The 22,168-nt window shown below is 30.8% G+C and overlaps 1 protein-coding gene across 1 annotated transcript in view; it reads right to left on the bottom strand.

Annotated features, from left to right (window-relative positions):
• Nucleotides 1-22,168, bottom strand: part of LOC107661162 (nidogen-1-like) — a 51,827-nt gene that overhangs the window by 1,724 nt on the left and 27,935 nt on the right. The window contains exons 10-19 of the mRNA XM_016450630.1: nucleotides 18,176-18,304; nucleotides 17,489-17,632; nucleotides 16,356-16,481; nucleotides 11,731-11,970; nucleotides 10,848-11,020; nucleotides 8,207-8,333; nucleotides 7,230-7,401; nucleotides 4,530-4,687; nucleotides 3,173-3,296; nucleotides 2,183-2,253 (exon numbers count right to left, since the gene is read on the bottom strand). Coding sequence (XP_016306116.1) covers nucleotides 2,183-2,253; nucleotides 3,173-3,296; nucleotides 4,530-4,687; nucleotides 7,230-7,401; nucleotides 8,207-8,333; nucleotides 10,848-11,020; nucleotides 11,731-11,970; nucleotides 16,356-16,481; nucleotides 17,489-17,632; nucleotides 18,176-18,304 — 1,464 coding nt within the window. The remainder of the gene's footprint in view (nucleotides 1-2,182; nucleotides 2,254-3,172; nucleotides 3,297-4,529; nucleotides 4,688-7,229; nucleotides 7,402-8,206; nucleotides 8,334-10,847; nucleotides 11,021-11,730; nucleotides 11,971-16,355; nucleotides 16,482-17,488; nucleotides 17,633-18,175; nucleotides 18,305-22,168) is intronic.

Raw genomic sequence — 22,168 nt, 5'->3', positions numbered from 1 at the left:
TTAATGTCGTTTGTGAAATTCGTGCTGATAAATGATTATTATCAGTAATCATGATCACAGCGGCGCGGCGCCTCAATCAGATTCATCCGCGCCGGAGCCGAAGCACAACTCACGTGACGACCAAAACAATCTTCCTCCGCCAGTTACTGTAGTTTATATTGATGCTTAAAGTATATATATATACTGTATATATATATACAGTATATTTTATTCTTTTTACATACATGTGCGTGTATGTGTGTGTATATGTTTGCTTACATATATACACATTGGCCTATTGGTCTTTTATTTATTTATTTATTTATTTTAGTGGTTGTTTTAACTGTAAACCTTATTTTTGCACTGAAATAGGATTGCACATAATTTCCTTGTACTTTATGTATAATGACAATAAAGATTCTGATTCTGATTACATAGTGTAGCTTTAAACACTAAAAATAATAAAAAGAATCAGTCTTTTACATACTTGATTTATTATTGTACCATATGAATCGTTTCCAAATGTCTTATGTGAACTCGTATAGCCCCATGTGTGTACCACAGACCGTATCATTTAGAGCTCTGCGTGAAGTCAAACATCTGCTGGTGTCTGAAAATGTAAAGCAGGAATCACAGATCATCCAACCTGTTTGTTAAAATGTCTGAAATGCACAGAAACTTGCCAAAAAATAAACATAGCTATCAGATCCACCTGTAAGTTGCATTTTTTATGTTAAAAGGCCAATTTCTCATGTTTCCATGCGAGTCTGATTTGAAGAATGTGACTGGAGGAATTAAACACAACAAACTCGAACCTCTTAAAAAATGTGTTTTAATTGAACAGCTGTACAAAACACAGTCTCTCTCTTCCTTCTTCCTCTGTCCAGCTGTTTCCACAGCGGCCCGCCTTCCCATCATGCAGTGTGTAAACAAATCGTGTGATTTCCCATAGGAGGCTCTTGTCCAGATGGACTGTCTGAGTGTAAACGTCACATAAAACGGCCGAAAACGGGCCCCGAGCACCAGAGAGGAAATACAGTGCCCATAAAGATGATGTAGTTTTGATATTTACAATAAACAAAAAGAAAATCTTCATCTGGCATTTTAAAAGTCAGATTAAAATATAATTGTAAGTAATATTTTACCTAAATCAGAATGATTCCCAGAATGCAACCCTCCCCTCACACATAGTATAAATGTATCCCAGCAGCCCAAGAGCTGAAGGACAGCTACAATAAAAAATTATATTTATTTATCTAACTATCAGCTAAACTGTGAAGATGGATTCAGGTTCATGTTTTCAAGTGGTTTTAGTAGGGATGCACCAATACAGACATTTAAAATGATAAACAGCCTTATAAATGCATATGTGTTTAAATATTGTTTCATTTCATTCATTTGACATTATATATATATAAACATTATATAAATAAAAATCTAAATGTTATGACGGTTAAACACTAATACAGACAACTGATATTTTTTATTAACAATTATCAATATAATTGCTGATATTATACATATTTCATATTTTACCTGCTTTAAAAAAGGTTAACAGTAGAGATGCAATATAGAATTTTTCATGCGAAAAGTAAAATACATCGAAAAATATAAATGTGCAGTAGAAATTATGGAGAACTATGGAAGCTTGTTTCTGCCATATACTGTAGATTAAAAACTAAAGGTTACTATGATTTTTGTTATCTCACAGTTCTGAAATATAAATATTTCTAAGAATTGCAAATTATAAACTCAGAATTGTGAGCTATACATTCGCAATTTTGAGAAAAAAGTCGCAGCTGCCTTTTTAATATTTTTTATTCTGTGGTGGGAAAAAAAGAATTGCGAGATGGAAACTCAGGATTCCGATAAAAAAGTCAGAACTGCAAGATATAAACTCACAAAACAAAGTAAAAATTGAGCTAAAAAGTCGCAATTATCATTTTAATGTCGGAAACAAAACAAAAACAGAATTGCATGATATAAACTCAGAATTCTGAGGGGGAGAAAAGTCAAAATCGCGAAAAGTTAACTCCAAATTACAATAAAAAAGTCAAAATGGTGAAAAGTAAACTCTGAATTCTGATAAAAGAAATTTAAAATTGCAAAAAGTAAACTCAGAATTTCGATAAAGTCAGAAATGCGAAAGAAAACTCTGAATTCCAATAAAAAAGTCAGAATTGTGAAAAGTAAACGTATGTACGTGAACGTCTCTGAGGAAGAAACTCCTCCACCTCCATCCCATCATGACGGTCCATAGCAACCACTGCTTCCCTAGTGACAAATCAAATAAATAAATAATTGTAAAATAAAAATTTAAATAAATTATTTAAAATAAAACACTTACTAAACATGAAGTAAAAAATTTTCAATTAAAATAAATCAATCATAAAAATAAAAACAAGCAACTAACTAAATAACAAATAACTAATTAAAATGTAAAATATATATATTTTTTTTAAATAAAAATTTGATTGTAAGTTATCAAATTAAATGATGAAAAATGTAAAATAAAAATAAAATAAAAATAAAAATAAAACACTAACCAACAACTAACTTCGTAAAATGAAAACAAACAAATCTTTTAAAAATAAAAACAATAAAAACGTTTATATAAATCATAATATATATATATATATATATATAATATAATATTATATAATCACTTTTAAATGAATACAATCAAAATAAAACTCTTATTAAAAATTAAATCAGAAATATTTTAAATGAAAATAAATCATTTAAAAATAAAAACAAATCAAAGCAAGATACTTACTAAAAATTAATTTAATCAAAAACGTCAAATTAAAATGAATCACTAACTAACACACATTTCCAAGATCTGTGTGAAGAGGTGTGAAGCTGGTCAAATCTGAATTTAAGTCCAACATAGAAATCCAGATTTTGCAGTCAGGGAGAAAAACCTGTTTATTGTAGTAATATATTTGAATGTTTTAATGTCTAATTAAAATCATTTATTACAATAAACCTTTTTTGTGAATGTCCATATTTAACTACACGTTGTCATATAAACATCCAATCACTGAGTCAGATGTTAATTCAGAAACCACTCAGTGATTCTTTAGACTGATTCATTCTGATTCGTTTGAATCGATTCATTATAAGAACTGGTTCATGAGAGTCATTTGTTTGCAAATCAGACGGCTCTGAAGTAACACCAAACGTGCCGTACCTTCTCCAGTCGGTGTAGTAGAGGTTTCTGCCGTAAGACACGACGGCGAACGGATACTGAATCCCTTCGGTCAGTTTCCTCCTGAGACGAGAGAACGGATCGACACACTCCACCTGACGGGTTCCTGAAACACACACACACACACACACATTACCAGGATTCAACAGAGAGAAGAATGCAAAAGAAAAGTCATGCTTCTGGCCTGATTGTGAATGATTCATCAGTGATGTTATTATAAAGAAAGAGAATACCTTCATAATCTTTCAACAACAATAGCCACTACTGTATTAAAAGTGCTTGATGATTTATGTTGCTAAATAAATATGAAGCTGACCTGCATCATAGAGTCATAAAACCGTCAAATTAAAATAAATGAATAATTGTCAAAATAAAACACTTAAAACCATAAAATGCCCAAATAAAATAAAGAATTAAAAAAACAACCAAAATAAAAACTGTTAAAATGTCATAAAAAAATGTTAAATTAAAATAAATTATTTAAAAATAAACATAATCAAAATAAACCCTTTCTAAAATTAATTAAATCATAAAAATGTGATATTAAAATAAATATATAATTAAAATGAAACACTTACAAAAAATTAATAAAATCATAAAATGTCAAATTAAAATAAATAAAAATTAATAACTCATTAAAAATCTAATAGAAAATTTGGAATTAAAATAAATAAATCATTTAAAAAAATTATCCAAATAAAGCACTTACTAAAAATAATTAAATTATCCAAAAATGTACATTTAAAATTAATAAATCATTTTTAAAAAATCAAAATAAAACACTTACTAAAATGAATTAAATCATAAATATAAAATGAATAAAATCACAAAAATGTCAAATTAAAATAAATAAAAATTAACTCATTAAAAATCTAATAGAACATTTGGAATTAAAATGAATAAATTACTTTAAAAAATATCAAAATAAAGCACTTACTAAAAATAATTAAATCATCAAAAATTTACATTTAAAATGAATAAATAATAAATAAATAAAAAATCCAAATAAAACACTAAAATGAATTAAATCATAAATATAAAATTTACATAAATAAATCAATATAAAAGTAAAATACTAAAATAAATAAAATAAACAAATTATTTAAATAAATAATTTAAAAATAAAAACAATCAAAATAAAACACTTACTAAAAATGAATTAAACCATTGAATAGGGTAACATTTAAATAAACAAATCATATAAAAATAAAATGCTTTTATGCACTGCAACAGAAAAGTCATGCTTCTGGCCTGATTGTGAATGATTTATCAGTGATGTTATTATAACTCATCATCATCTTTCAACAATAATAACCAAACGTGAATCATGATTTATGACCTGCGTCCGCCCAGCAGAGCTGCCTGCTCTGGGGGTCAAAGGTCAGAGCGTTGGGCAGCCCCAGCCCGTCCTGCACCAGCACTGTCCTGTCGCTGCCGTCCAAACCGGAGCGCTCGATCTTGGGCCCGTCTCGGTTCCAGTCGGACCAGTACAGGTATCTGGAGAACAGAGACGTGTCATATATGTGACCTGCAGCACAAAAGCAGTCTTAAGTCGCTGGGGTATATTTGTAGCAATAGCCAAAAATACATTGTATGGATCAAAATAATACATTTTTCTTTTATGCCAAAAATCATTAGGATATTAACCGTTAAAGACCGAGACAGCCGACCACGGCTAAAAATAACTATTGTTCTTAAATGTTTATTATAAAACAGATAGTTCCAGTCCTTGATTCTGATTATTATTATTTAATAATTCAACAGCTCGTCGTCAAGAATTCCTTATTGTTACAGTAGTGTTCCCAATGTAGCCTATTTTGAAACTGTTATAATTTAAACTTTGATTTAATGTAGAGTATTTATATTTGAATGTAAATGAGTTAAAGTTTAAATCAAGTGTCATCTTTTAAAGGTGACTAATAAAGCAATAAGCCCCAAGCCCCTCCGCTTCGCATTGTGCCAAACAACGCCCCTTAGCTGTTATAAATTCACTGTAAACCACGTCTTCACGGGGCTTATTGCTTTATTAACCTTTGAACCGCTAATCCTATCTGAATGCTTTAAAAAGTGTTGTAAAGCAGAGATTTGGATATTCAGTGGCTCCGTAGCGTTCGTGATCACATTTTGACAACATTGATTCGTCAGAAGAAACCAATGCATTTCGTTCCTCTGAGACAAACAGGAACGATTGTTGATGCTTAGTCCCACCCCTGCGCCCAGATTGGTTCAAACAGTCTCATATTCAACCAATAAACATAGGTTTTGGTCTTTTGAACCATCATTTAGCATGTTTCTTTAGAAATTTGAGCAAACGCAAAGTGAAAGTAAAGTGTGTCGTGCGTGCATGTAAACAAACACAAAATAACACATTTGCATGAGAGCACTCTCTGAGTCTGAAAAAGCCCAGAAAAACACAGGACAGAGCACTTTGGAATAAAACAAACCAAAAACAAGGATGCAACAGCGGTACATATCGGATAAAGCACTGGAATTTATGTCCCGGTAAAATCGACTCTGACGCAGAGTACAGCCAGCGGATCGATCCATTTGGCTGTTATATTATGTAAATAATACTTATATAGTTCATGCACTATTTTTTCTCTTGCACTCTGTATATTTCCCTCCCATTTTGTGTCTAGTTTGTGAATCATTTGCACTGCTTGTATTTTTGTTGCACACGACAACTTGCTGCACTGTTTGTGTTTGTTGCTCATACTCAGATTAAAAATATATTTTTCTGGGAAAAAAAAGTCACTTTTATACTGCATTTTGTTATTATATAACACAGTTTCCATTTTCTTTACTCCCTAAATGTTTTTGGACACATCTATATTGTTAGGAAACTAAATATGGCTAAATATTTTTATTTATGACTAAATATATAAATATTGTTCACTGAAAAGCGCCTATAACCATATTGTAATAAATAGCTATAACTTGCTTGGGGAATGTTATATGTAGACCAAATTTTATTTGGAAGTGTAAACTTTGACCTAAAACAAACCAACAACAAGGATGAAACAGCGGTACATAGCGGATAAAGCACTGGAATTTAGGTATTCATGTCGCTAGGCAATGTCCCGGTAAAATTAATTCTGACGCAGAGTGCAGCCAGCGGATCGAATCATTTGGCTGTTATATTATGTAAATAATAGTTCATAAAGATCATTTGCACTATTTTTTTCTGTTGCACTCTGTATATTTTGTTATTATATAACACGGTTTCCATTTTCTTTACTCCCTAAATGTTTTTGGACACATCTATATTGTTAGGAAACTAAATATGGCTAAATATTTTTATTTATGACTAAATATATAAATATTGTTCACTGAAAAGCGCCTATAACCATATTGTAATAAATAGCTATAACTTGCTTGGGGAATGTTATATGTAGACCAAATTTTATTTGGAAGTGTAAAACACCCAGATACAACTTTCTAAAGAAAACAATCCAAACTTCAGGAGTTTCCGTTTGAGTAGACGGTAAAAAACACCAAATTATTGCTTGCATTTTTCTTAAAATTCTGGAAATTCATTAATTCCAAGAGAAATCAAAGGGAAAACTGGGACTTTAAATGAGCTAGACTGAAACTTCAAGTTCTCCTGTTTATAATGATATATATGACACTTGATGCTGACTGCTAAAATAGGTCTTAAAAAACAAAGAAAAGCAAGGGTTAATTAAAGATCATGTTCCATGAAGATATTTAGTAAATGTCCTACCGTAAATATATCAAAACTTAATTTTTGGTTAGTAATATGCATTGCTAAGAACTTCATTTGAACAACTTTAAAGATGATTTTCTCAATATTTAGATTTTTTTGCACCCTCAGATTCCAGATTTTCAAATAGTTGTATCTCGGCCAAATATTGTCCTATCATAACAAACCATACATCAATGGAAAGATTATTTATTCAGCTTTCAGATGATGCATGAACCTCAATTTCACAAAATTGACCCTTATGACTGGTTTTGTGCTCCAGGGTCACATATGTGTGTGTTTTCTTCAGAGCAGCGTGATCAAACGCACACGTACCCGTAGGCGGGGTCAGCGACGATCGGTCGCGGGTTGATAAGGTCACTGTCAAAGACGAGGCGGCGCTGACTGCCGTCTAGTCTGGACACCTCGATGCGGTCCAGTATGGAGTCGGTCCAGTACATGTTTCTGGACATGTGATCGATGGCGATTCCTTCAGGGCTGCCCAGATCTGCTCACAGAAACATCCATAACTAGAGCTTGATATGTTTCAAAAAACAAAACAAATGTCGCAAAGAATTTTTTGAAGTAACATTTTGTTTGAATGTCATTACATTAAATAAACGATCAAAGCAAGTGGCATTTATTTAATATTTTTTATTTATCACAGGGTTTCCCAAGCTGGGGTTCATGAATGAGCTGATTGAAATCTAATAATTAATTGCTAAAAATTTATTAAATCATACAAATTTTAAATTAAAATAAATAATTTTAAAAGAAAAACACTTCAAAGTAAAACACTTTAAAATTAATAAAACGATAAATTATAAAACAATAAAAAATGTAATAAAAACATAATTTTTAAATAAAAACAATCAAAATAAGACACTAGTTAAAAATTAAACCATAAAAATGCGAAATTAAAATAAATACATAATTAAAAAGAACACAATCTAAATAAAACACTACAACAATTATATCATAAAAATGTTATACTATAATAAATAAATAATTTAAAAATAAATCAAATAAAAAAGTATAAAACTGTAAAACTAAAATAAATAATTAAAAAATAAAAACAGTAGAAAATGTATTAACCACTAATTAAATCGTAAAAATGTAAAATGAAGATAAATAATTTAATAACAATCAAAATAAAACACTAAAAAAGTAATAATAAAAATGTACAATTAAAATATCTTTTTTTAAATAAAAACAATCAAAACAAAAGACTTACTAAAAATTAGGTGAAAGGGGTTGAGCTGATGAAAGCGTATTGTAGTGTGATTGTGAATCAGTATTAGAGAGTCGCTCACCTTTAGTGACGAGGACCGAGGTTTCTCCTCCCTGCAGCTTCGCTCTGCTGATGGAGGGCTGAGTGATTTCAGACCAGAAGATCATCTGCTCCACGCAGTCGAACGCCAGCGCGATCACCACTTTACCCTGCAGACGTCAACACAAGACCAACAGATGCATGAGACACAGAACAGCAAAACAACAGAAGCAGCAACAGCCCACGAAACATGATGCTGTAAGGAACAAAAATATTCAGACCAACTTCACACTCGCACAAGTTCATTTGCAGTAAAAAGTCATTTTACATACTTGTTTGTTTGATTATTTAATGCTATGCCAGCTACCATGGCTATTTTCATGGCAAAAATTGTTAAAATGTACATAAATAAATAGGTTAAATTAAAAAATTAATACTTTTTTTTTTAAATGTTTTAAATGAAGAAAATATTAATTAATTAAATTAATCTAAAAATTAAAAAATGTAGCTATATATATACATATATAGGAATTTAAGTTAATGTAGCAAAAAAAGGTTCAAATGTAGCAAAATATAAATGAATGACTGAATAAATAAACAAAGAAACAAATACATACAGTTAAAATTAAGCAAAATATAAATTAATAAATAAATAATAAAAAAATTTTAACGGTTAAAATGAAGCAAATATTAATTAATTAATTAAAAAGGTAAAAATGTAGCTACATACAAATAAATAAATACATGTAAAAAAAATTAAAAGGTTAAAATATAGATAATTATAAATAAATACATAAAATACATATAAAGGTTAAAATGTAGCAAAATATGAAGAATGAATGAATATGGTTAAAATGTAGCAAAATGCAAATAATTTTTAAAAAGTAAGCTTAAAATGTAGCAAAATTTAAATTATTTTAAAAGTCATTTTAAAAATAGAAAGGTTAAAGGGTTAGTTCACCCAAAAATGAAAATTAGCCCATAAATTACTCACCCTCAAGTCATCCTAGGTGTATATGACTTTCTTCTTTCAGACGAATCCAGTCGGAGTTATATTAAAAATTGTCTTTGATCTTTCAAGCTGTTTAATGCCACTCAGAGGGTGTTGCAGTGCTTCAGTCCAAAAGAAGTTAAATAAAAATCACCCATCCATAAAAAAAAAGTGTCTCACACGGCTCCGGGGGGTGAACAAAGGCCTCCTGTAGCGAATCGATGCGTTTTTGAAAGACAATTTTTAATATAACTCCGACTGGATTCGTCTGAAAGAAGAAAGTCATATATACCTAGAATGCCTCGGGGGTGAGTAATTTATGGGCTAATTTTCATGTTTGGATGAACTAACCCTTTAAATTGTAGAATTTTTAAAAAATATATTTTTTATAGCGTTCAGTTTGAATCTCAAACATCCCACACATAACGGTCAATCAAAGACGAGCAAAATCATGTCTTGTTTACTAGTTTTCCTGCTGGAATGTGTCAGACTGACTCATGACTGAAGACCGTGTCTGTCTGTGGTTACAAGAGCAGTAAATTGAGGTTTTGTCATATTTCAGTGCAGATTATGTGTAATTAGTGAATTTGACAGTTTCTGGATCCATTTAGAAACAATTTTCCATCATATGGTGGCTCCAAGAAACTAAAATTAATGTCTGACCATCTTTTTCTTCAACAAAACATCTATTGTTTTAGCATTTCAAACCCAACGATCTTCTGTCTGTAAAAACATTTTGTTGTAAAATGTTTGTGCATCTTTATTTACAAAAATGACACTTGCTTTTATATTTTGTGTGCAATTTAAGTGTGACTTCATTTTTTATGCTTGTTTGTTTGTTTATAATTTAAAAACATGCCAGCTAATAAGGCTATTTTCATGGCGAAAAAGGTTCAAATGTAGCAAAATATAAAAGAATAAATCAATTAATCAATTAATCAATTAATAATTTTAAAAATTAAAAAGGATCAAATTTAGCAAGGTTTAAATGTAGCAAAATATAAAATAAAATCTAAATAATTAAATCAATCAATCAATGTAAAAATTAAAAAGTTAAAATGTAGAAAAATATAAATGACTGAATAAATAAATTAATAAATAATTAAAAAAATTAAAAAGGGTAAAATGTGGCAAAATCTACATGAACGTAAAAATTTAAAAAGGTTAAAATGTAGCATAATATAAATAAATTTAGAAAGTGTTAAAATGTAGCAAAATCTAAATAATTAAATAAATAAATAAATAAATGTAAAAATTAAAAAGTTAAAATTTTGCAAAATCTAAATGAATGTAAAAATTAAAAAAGGTTCAAATGTATCTAAATAAAATGAATGAATGAATAAATAAATAAATTATTTATTTAGATTTTGCTACATTTTAACCTTTTTAATTTTTTTAATTATTAGTTACTTAAATGTAAAATTTAAAAAAGGTTAAAATAAAGCAAAATCTAAATAAATAAATGAATGCCAAAATTAAAAATGTAGCAATAAATAAATGAAAATAATTAAATAAATAAATAAAATGTAACAAATAAATAAATAAATATCAATTTATAATTTAAGTGTGACTTCAGTTTACAAATATGTTTTGGGGCCACTATGTGTGTCTAACATTCTCACAGAAGCTGTTGTAGCAGCAGTGTAAATGAGAAGTTCGTCAGAATGAGAGTAATTAACGGAAATTAACTCACAGGTACGTGCAGAACGGTCCTCGACTCGTCTTTGATCATCCGGTTGCCATCCAGCGGGATGTGATCGATCTTGCCGCTTTGGGCAAATAAGAGGTTTGCTCCAGGAGTCAGAGGACTGATGTCAGTTCTGGGGGTGGGGCCAATGAGAGGCGGAGCCACACTGTGATCAATACCTGTGAAAAGAGTTAGGGTTAAATGTCAAACTAAAAAAAATCATTTAAAATTTCCAAATAAAAAAATCTAAATAAAACAAAAATAAATACAAAAATAACAATTGCATTAAATGATAAAAAGTCAAATTAAAATAAAATAAAAAATATTTGTAATATATTTATTAAAATAAATTTAAAATTCTAAAACAAATCTTTAAAAAAACATTTATTACAAATTAATTAAATCATAAAAATTAAAACATAACAAATAAAGATAAAAAAATCTAAATTTACTAAAAAGATAAAATAGTTTAGGTAAAAAGGGTTTGGCTGACAAAATCCTTAATAATACAACAATATTCAGGCCTTTTTATGTGACTTATGTGCAAAACCTGAAAATTTTCACTTATGTGAAAAACCAATAAAACCAAACCTTTAACATTAATAGTTCTCACACATTACAAAAAATAAACTTAAGTATGAAAACGTTATTTTTTCCTGAAATTTCACAAGCTATACATTTTATAAACAGTATTGCAACTATTTAAAAAAAGTAACACATTTAAAAAAAAAAGTAACAAATTTAAAAAAAAGTAACACATTTAAAAAAAAAGTAACAACAAAAAAAAAAAAGTAACACATAAAAAAAAAAAGTAACACATTTTCAAAAGAAAAAGTGGAAAATGTAGCAAGTGTAGCCTGATCTAAAGGTGCTGTGTGTATGCTCTTACACATGGGTCTGCTGCTCGGTTGGGCTCTGGATCCGGGAAGCTCCTGTCCGGACGAGTCGACGCACCAGCACTGACCCACGCTGGCGTCACACTGCAGGGGTTCGTAAGCACCGTAAGCGTCACAGCTGGGCACATACTGACCGACGGCCGGATGCGGACGGAAGAAGAAGTATCCGCCCGAGGAAGAGGACGAGGCCTGAGCTGCTTCTCTGTGACGCTCACACGCCGTCTGCTCTTCATCTGCAGCAAACAGACCGTTACAAACACGCCAGATCATCACAAATCTCTTTATTAGGGCTGCCCTCCACTACAGTTTCTTCTGGTCGACCTGTAGTCGTTCATTTGAAGCATTAGTCGACTAATTGCACGTTTATTAATAACCCATTTAAATCATAATAATGAGCCTTTCATTGCCTACACAGCCTAATAAGAGCTTAAGCGCATGCATAAAGCTTGCCACAGCGCACCGGCAGAAGTTATGATTATGAATGTGTCGGGAAAAACAGTAAGGAGGCTGCATTACTGTAATGCAAAAAAAGTACAACTGTAAGTATAAATCAGAGCAGCATTTGCTGTGCTCAGTTTAATTAATGCAGAATTATTTTAATTGAATTTGAATCATTGTATCTGGACAGGACTACTTTCATTATTTCATTATTACAGTCTTAAAATCTGATTTTTTTTTTAATAAAAACAAATAAATAAACACACAAAATCTTAATACATGTTTTTGGTCTGATTAATTTTTTATTTCATTTTTATTATAATTTTTTTTATATATATTTATTATTTTATCATTTTTCATATTTACTTTCATTTAAAAAAATAATTCCATTCCAAAAATATTCTGAAGAAAAAACACATTATTTCAACATTATTTACAAAATCAGCATTGTTGTACTGAATTTAATTAATGCAAAATTATTTTAATTTTATTTTATTTTAATCATTGTATCTGGAAAGTTTGATTTTCATTATAATATCACCGTCTTAAATATCCTAAAAAATAAATAAATAAAAACAAACTAGCAAACTTTAACAACAACATGAAATACAAATGTGTCTTAATATATTGTGAACAATTAATTTTGTATTTATTTTTATTATTTATTATTATAACTTTTATTTATTTATTATTTTATCATTTTTAACATTTACTCAAAATCCTGGCCTACATTATTTACAAAAGCAGCATGTGTTGTGCTGAATTCAATTAATGCTAAATTATTTGTATTTTATTTTATTTTAATCATTGTATCTGGAAAGGATGATTTTCATTATAATATCACATATCATAAAATGCCTTAAAAATAAATAAATAAAAACAAACAAACAAACTTTAACAACAACATGAAATACAAATGTCTTAATATATTGTGAACAATTAAATTTTTTATTATTATTTAATTATTTATTATTATAACTTTTATTTATTATTTTTACTTATTTATTATTTTATCATTTTTAGCATTTACTCAAAATCCTGGCCTACATTATTTACACAGCAGCATGTGTTGTGCTGAATTCAATTCATGCATAATTATTTTTATTATATATACAGTATAACTAATTACAATTATAAAATTAAAATTGTATCTGTACAGGAAGATTTTTAACTACGGTTAAATCTCTATTGAATTTTAATCATTGTATCTGGACAGGATTACTTTCATTATTACAATCTTAAAAATCCTAAAAAGGCTCTAATAAACGAATGAATGAATACTCATATACATAATATTTTTTCCCCCCTGAGGTTCACTTATAATATAAGCCATGCTTTATCCCAAAAATGGTTAAAAAGTAGTTTTTAACTATTGCTTTCCTCCGTCTCCTCAGCACTTACAACTAAACAGGCTGCTGTGCCTTTAAGAAATGTGCAACAATGCAGAGTTCCTCCTCATTTCCTCATCGAGAGGACGAGACGTTTCTGAACACAAAGAAAGACAAACAGAAGGACTTGTGACACTTAAAGCAAGCACGAATGTGTCGGGCTGTAATTATTTATCACTGCCCTTAAATTAGGAGAACACGTCCCGCTTGTCAAACGCTCACAGACAGAAACAGACTCGCTAAAGTGCTGGGAAATATTCGCCGCAGGGGAAATCTGCAGAAGTACGAGCCTCAGTTTAACACGACTGAACAGAGCAAGAGTTCAGCGATTCGGGAAAACTCAATGAGCCATCTGTGATTAATAAATGTTATTTCATGAAATAAATAAAAAAATCGGTAATTATATATTTTGCGTAAAGAAAATAAAACCTAATTTTAAGATCAATAAGATTGTCTAAGTTAATTTGTGCTAAAAAAATTGATTTTAAAATCAGTATATATACATACACACTACTGCTCAGAAGTTTGGGATCAGTAAGACTTGTAATGTGTTTTAAAGAAGTCTCTTCTGCTCATCAAGGCTGCATTTATTTGATCAAAAATACAGAAAAAAACAGTAATCTTGTAAAATGTTATTAGAATACAAAATAATGGTTTCTATTTTAATATCCTTTAAAATATAATTTATTTCTGTGATGCGAAGCTGAATTTCCATCATCATTACTCCAGTATAAAGTGTCACATGATCTTCAGAAATCATTCTAATATGCTGATTTATTATTAGAATTATTATCAGTTGTGCTGACAAATATTTTTTTTTGGGAAACAGATACTTTTTCAGGATTCTTTGATGAATAAAAAGTTAAAAAGAACAGCATTTATTCAAAATATAAATCTTTTCTAACAATATAGCTATCTGTGCTATCACTTCTTAACAATTTAACACATCCTCGCTGAATAAACGTTTTAATTTCTTTCAGAAAAAGAAATAATAAAAATTTACTGACCCCAAACGTTTGAACGGTAGTGTATATTGTTAGAAAAGATTTCTATTTTAAATAAATGCTCTTCTTTTTAACTTTCTATTCGTCAAAGAATCCTGAAAAAATACAGTTTCCAGCACTGATAATAAATCAGCATATTATACTGATTTCTGAAGATCATGTGACACTGAAGACTGGAGTAATTCAGCAATGCATCACAGAAATAAATTACAGTTTAACAGATATTCACATAGAAAACAGCTATTTTAAATAGCAATAATATTCCACAATTTTACAGCATTTTTGCTTAATTAACTGTATTTTATATGAATTTTTGTGGTTATATATAACCTGCACATGGTTTTGAGAGTCAATCTATTTTTTTAATCACAAGTGAGCAGGTGAATATTACATGACTGTCAGTGTGAAGGAGCTGTGAGCTTTAATGCTGCTCCAGATGATCAGTACAGTATATAAAACAGAGCATACATTCCTCTGTATGAGAGCCATATGATAATGTAAACCAGGCCGAGCAAAACCCCAGACGAAGAGGAAGGAAAACACTCAGACAAATTACAATGAGTGCTTCTTATCTGACCATCGCCGAAGAACAGACGCTTTCACAGCCGTGAGAAGAGTGTGGGAGAGAGAAACTGAGGCACTGAACGACAAAAATGAAGAAACAGCATTCTTGTGTGCTTTAAAGTCAACATTGAACCCAAATGGACTTCATTTAAATCTTCATCTAAATATGTGTGTTTGGTCTTATTGTGAATGATTCATTCATTTTTAATAGAATTGTTATTAATAAAAAAAGTATACATTTTTAAATACTTTATTATTTTATAATTTTTAATACTTATTTTAATAAAACAAATCATAGCATCTGGTGGACTTTCATCAGTGCATGTTATTCTGAAGAAAAATATACTTATTTTCATCACTGAGATACTATTATAGTTTTTGTTAATATTTTGAATTAGAATTTTTATATATATTTTCTATGTTTATTTAAGTTTTAGTAATTTGCTGTGTTTTTGCCATTTTCATTATTATTATCTTTTTTTTTTTTTTTTTAAATAAGTCTATATTAAGTTTTAGGTTTTAGTTTATGAGTAAAATATATTTTTTATTTTTATTTTTTGTAAGTTTTAATAGTTAATATAATAATAATAATAATAATATATGTTTAAAGATATATACAGTATGTAAATTATTATATTTGTAATTTTATTTTTAAGACAGTAATACATCCTTAAAAATTCATAAAAGGCCCTGAAAAAAGTAAACAAACATTAAAATCAACATGAAATCCAAATGGACGCTATTTATTATCTTAATATATGTTTTTTTGTGTTATTATGAATCATTCATTTTTCATTAATTTTCTATTATTTATTAGTATAATGTTTTACTAATCTTTTTTTATTTATTTAGCATTTTATAATTTTTCACATATATATATATATATATTAAACTGGGTTTTATTTTTATACTTTCTGTTTTCATTTTAATTTAGGTTAGTTTTAGTAATTTTTTGTTGTGTCTTTCTCATTTTTATTAGTTTTAGTTTTAGTTATTTTAGTATTTTAACTTGCTGAAATAAAATAAGTTTAAGTTTTTAATATATCCGATTTTATTTCAGCTCATGTTTATTTTTTTTTATGTAATGCATTTTTTTTTTTTTTTTATGGGTTGAATTATACTTAACATTATAATAGCCCTGGTTTTCATAGAAGACTCGCAGAAGTTAAAAACGTAATTTGACACTGATTTTAAAGCATCCTATAAGCGTCACACCACACCTACCGGATCCAGGTGTGCAGCTGAAGCCGTCGCCGTGGAAACCAGGCCGGCACTGACAGGTGAAGGAGCCCTGGGTGTTGTGGCAGATGGCATCGCTATGGCAACGGCCCGGCTGGCACTCATCGGTATCTGCGTGAGAAAATCACTTCAGTTCTACACGTGCAAACAGCTCTATATGTACAGAATCAGCTCTATATGAAGGAATGCACATCTGCTGCGTGTTATTACTGAAGTATGTCCACCCTGCAGCGAATCACTCTCCCACGGCCGAACAAACACACACCAGCCCTTCCTTACAGCTGGAGCGTCTCAATATGTGAGACCCAACTGCAATCTGTCTGACCATCAGCCGTCATGAAGTGATAAATTATGCACACAGCTGTGCCGAGCATTTCCTGTCCAGATCACAGCACTTCCTGTCTCCAGGGGCCCCGCTGTCTGCTGCGAGACTAAATCTACAGACGCTTCTCTGTACTGAATAACCACACTATTGTCTGTTTAGAGCTGAGTTACAGCAGAATTTGAATTTATATCATATTCGATGAAGTTTGCATCACTAATTATGTTGTTTCTCTGTTTATTACTGTGAAGCTGCTTTGAAACAGTCTGTTTTGTATAAAGCGCTATAGAAATAAAGGTGACTTGACGAACGTCTTCAAAGGTTTCTTCATCTAAACCAGAATAGAGGAGGACCATTGATCTGAAATCATTTAAAATAAGACAAAACAAGCTTTTAAATAGTCTAAAACAAATCAAAATCAACATTTCTTATTTTTAATTCAAGAAATTAATTCTGTTTTTGTCTCTAAAGAACCAGGATTGGAAAACCTGGATATATGAGGAAGAATCGTTTTAAAATTGTGATTTCTAGACTTTTTAAAAGTCATAGAAATGAATAAAAAGAAAATGTATAATGAACGCACATTTACTAGTTATTGCAAAAAAATAAAAATACAAGTTTAGTAAAAAAAAATTTAACTTTTTTTTTACAAAAAAACACTCAAACTATAAACTAAAATTAAACTTTTAAACTCCAGGGTCACATAGGCTAGTAGCCGTGTTACTCCCCAACACTGCTACTAGCCATATAGACATTTTCCTGTGTATTTTACGCTCAGCGGTGAGTGAGATGTTACCCTGACACGCCCGTCCGTCTCCAGAGAAGCCCGGCAGACACAAGCAGATATAAGACGAGTCTCCTGTGTAGCTGCATCGGGCGCGTTCGGGAGCGTCGCAGTCGTGCGTTCCTCTCTGACAGTGATCCACGGGACGCTCAGTCTCTGCACGGGACACAATCACAGAACTAAATTCGAATTCTGCACTTAAATATTATCAATATTCGAATTATAATAGAATTTAAAAGGCATAATATCAGTCAGGGGCGTAAATCACGGGTGGGACGGGGGGTCAGGACCCCCCCCCATCTGAGGGTTGTCCCCACTAAAAATATCATTACAAACTTAAAATAATTGTGTAAGTAGTAAAACAATACGTTTTAAGTTTAGAAACGTTTTGAGTCTCCCCTCATACCCATGTCATTATACACATTTGTGTCCTCATAAACCATATATACCTGTACACACAGACAGACACACAGACACACACACACACACACAGGCACAGACACACACACACACAAACACACACACACACACACACACACACACACACACATATACACAGTACACACACACACACACACACTCACAGACTTTTTCGACGAATATTCGAAATTCAAATTTTTTTTGACAGCCCTAAATCACAGCAAACTCAAACCCCGTTCAGAAGCGTTCAGAGCGTGTCTCTAAAACACAGGCTCTTACCGACACACGTCCGTCCGTCGCCGGCGAACTGAAAACCATCCAGACATTCACAGCGGAAAGATCCCGGCTGGTTGTTGCAGATGCTGTATGGACCACAGATCCGAGGGCTTTCTGAACACTCATCAACATCTGAGAAACAAAGAGAAAAATTCATATATTAACACAGACAGCAGGTCAATATAAGCTTTTATTTTGAAGGTTTTTTATTAACTCTTTCCCCGCCAAACACAGAATTTTCCGGGTTGTACGCTAGGGGGCGCTATTACGCATCTCCTGAATTAAGTCTCCATAATCACTCGATCAAAAACACAGGCCAGGAAGACACAGAAACGAGCGATCTTATATGTAAGCATATGCATATGAAAAATAATGCGATCATCAACACTAACGGCATATAAATGAAAACTGCCAAATGCTACCGAGTGAAATGTCAATCCAGAAAGTGATAAAGGCCTGTGCAAGCTTTGGGAGTGTTGACGGAAGCCATCTACTGCATCTTTGCTTTGATAATAGAACTGAATATGATCCAGATGTAGTACTTGATAAAAATGCGATTTTGCTCAAAATGTTGCTTTTTTAATGAAACCTACCAACATTCAAGTGTTGATAAAAAAGATTGCTTGAAGATACAATAAAACTGATTTTTTTTGTTTACTTTGATGTATTGCATGTTCAGATATTCATACAACAAAATATTCTGGGGGCCATGAAATTTTAGTGAAAATCATCAAAAATGCTGGCGGGGAAAGTGTTAATGGAAATACTCAGGGACAGAGGCCAATGCTGAAATCTGCAAAAAACATAAAGACAGTACAAGAAATACTACTATGATGTACAAATACTTCACAATTTATAGCATACATTATTTATTTTTTCATATTCTTTACTTTTATTTTATTTGACTTTACTGTTTAATTCCATTCTAACATTTTACAGTTTTATTATAAACTATTTTAATGTTGTTTTCATTACTTATATTTTGTTTCAATTGCTTGTTTAGGTTTTGGATTAGTTTGAAATGTGATGTGAAGAAAGAAAGAAAGAAAGAAAGAAAGAAAGAAAGAAAGAAAGAAAGAAAGAAAGAAAGAAAGAAAGAAAGAAATGAGTGAATAAATAAATAAACAAACAAATAAATAAATATTTAGTTAAATTTTTTAAAGACTGAATTTTTATTTAATTGTAATAATTCTGTTTTTTTTTAGACCTATTAATAAATAATACTAATACTTCTACTACTAATAATAATACTAGACATATTTAAAAATAATAAAAAATGACAAAAAGCACAACAAAATTACTACAACTTTAACTAAAATCAAAGTGAAATCAGAAAATACAAAAATTAAATACTAATAAATAAAAAATAATAAAAACTATTTAGACAAGTTTAAATAAATAATTAAATAAAGATGAACCATATAGACATTTTAAAAAAATTACAAAATTTTAACAACTAAAATTAAAGTGAAAACAAAAAATAAATACTAATAAATAAAAAAATAATAAAAACTATATTAACAATTTTATAATAATAATAATAAAAAATTATAATAATAATGACAAAAACAAACAAAACTTAATTACCAAAACTTTAACTAAAATAATAATAATAATAAAATAAATAAATAAATGTTAATTTCATCATTCCGGGTCTTTGAGATAAATTATTTAAGAGAAAAAGCAGCAATAATTAACGTCTGTTTCTGTGCATATGCGCTGGTGTCAGTTTCAACATGAAAAGCAGTTCTTAACAATAAAAAGACCCAGATCTTCTAAAAAAGGAGGACAAATTGTAGCCCAAATCATGCACAAAGTCCAGAAGGTAAAAAAAAAAGTGTTTTCTTTACACTAAATTCCAAAGAGAGGAAACATCCCATGAATCAAACACTGTATATACAGTCACAAGTCTGCATTGGATCATCGACCCGTCTGTGAACCGGGAGGTGCTTTGAAGTCAAATTAAATTATAATATAACTTCTACAACCAGAGAACAACTTGATGTATCAGCACTGAGATGAACGAGCTCTTCAGTAACTCAACGCAGATGTTTGAACAAACACTGAGCACGTTTACATGCACACCAGTAAGCTGATAACTCACAAAAATCAGCTTATTAAAATAACCAGTTTTCCCCGTTTACATGCACATCAGTAACCTGACAACGCAACTAAGCCACGTTTACATGACTTTATTAATAAATCCGGTTATTTCCCTGTAGTGACGTCAAAATATAATCATTTGCGTATCTGACTGCGAGTATTCCATATGTTGTCAGTTGTGATGTTAAATAAAGCTTGCAACATGCCAGCGGGAAACTTACAGCTCATATATCATCCTCTCATGCAGTTATAAATGCAGTGTCCACTTCTACTTCTAATGCACGAGATGAGGACACATTTTTATCATTTTCTGAGTCATGAAAGAGTCTGTGTTTGTAATATATTTCTTTCTTTTAGTGCTGTCAAATGATTCATCGCGATTAATCGCATCCAAAATAAAAGTTTTTGTTTACATAATATATGTGTGTGTACTGTGTATAATTATTATATATATGACACTGGACCACAAAACCAGTCTTAAAGGCACAATATGTAATTTTCACCACTAGAGGGCGCGTAATCAAAATAAACAAAGAGACAAAGGCGTAGTTTGATGACGGCGTGACTGAGTGTGGATCACGGGAGTTGTGATCTCCATCCGCACAGCCGATGCAATCCGACGGGACTCGGGCAGAAATCATGTTCATGGATGAGCTAATGATTTATTAACGTAGGAGGATTTGCAGCGCGTTTCTTCGTTTGCATGTGTTGTGAGGATTTGCAGCGCGTTTCTTCGTTTGCATGTGTTGTGAGGATTTGCAGCGCGTTTCTTCGTTTGCATGTGTTGTGAGGATTTGCAGCGCGTTTCTTCGTTTGCATGTGTTGTGAGGATTTGCAGCGCGAGAGTTGTTAAACTGATGAAGATGTTTTCTTAATTTGCTGGTGTTTTTTCAATTTGCATGTGTTTTCTTAAGTTGCAGCGCGTTGAGCTCTCTCGGCCACCGTAGTAAAGTGCAACTACATATTAAAGAAATCACAAAGCTATTTGATATTGATGGCAACTTTTTTTTGTTTTTTTATCTGTGAAAAGTAAACTTTTCAAAGAATTCTTTGAAAAACAGATAAAGAAATATTTCCTATCCAAGCTAAGAGAGTATACCTGTCATGAAACTGCATGGTGACACGAAGGTAGAGGATCCAAATGCAGTCGTTATTGAAGGGGTAAACCACAAACGTAATCCAAAGGCAGACAAAGGTCATACACAAATAGGCTATCCAAAACAATGACAGAGTAAGGGGTTAAAATTTTTCCCTGTTTACATGCACATCAGTAACCTGACAACGCAAGTAAGCTGCGTTTACATGACTTTGTTAATAAATCAGGTTGTTTCCCTTTAGTGACGTCAAAATATAATCATTTGCGTATCTGACTGCGAGTATTCCATATGTTGTCAGTTGTGATGTTAAATAAAGCTTGCAACATGCCAGCGGGAAACTTACAGCTCATATATCATCCTCTCATGCAGTTATAAATGCAGTGTCCACTTCTACTTCTAATGCACGAGATGAGGACACATTTTTATCATTTTCTGAGTCATGAAAGAGTCTGTGTTTGTAATATATTTCTTTCTTTTAGTGCTGTCAAATGATTCATCGCGATTAATCGCATCCAAAATAAAAGTTTTTGTTTACATAATATATGTGTGTGTACTGTGTATAATTATTATATATATGACACTGGACCACAAAACCAGTCTTAAAGGCACAATATGTAATTTTCACCACTAGAGGGCGCGTAATCAAAATAAACAAAGAGACAAAGGCGTAGTTTGATGACGGCGTGACTGAGTGTGGATCACGGGAGTTGTGATCTCCATCCGCACAGCCGATGCAATCCGACGGGACTCGGGCAGAAATCATGTTCATGGATGAGCTAATGATTTATTAACGTAG

This window comes from Sinocyclocheilus anshuiensis, unplaced genomic scaffold (genome assembly GCF_001515605.1).
Source record: "Sinocyclocheilus anshuiensis isolate Anshui unplaced genomic scaffold, SAMN03320099.WGS_v1.1 scaffold2737, whole genome shotgun sequence".
Lineage (NCBI taxonomy): Eukaryota > Metazoa > Chordata > Actinopteri > Cypriniformes > Cyprinidae > Sinocyclocheilus > Sinocyclocheilus anshuiensis.
The sequence above is the reverse complement of the archived record's forward strand: the minus strand, read 5'-3'. Positions and strand labels throughout refer to the sequence as shown.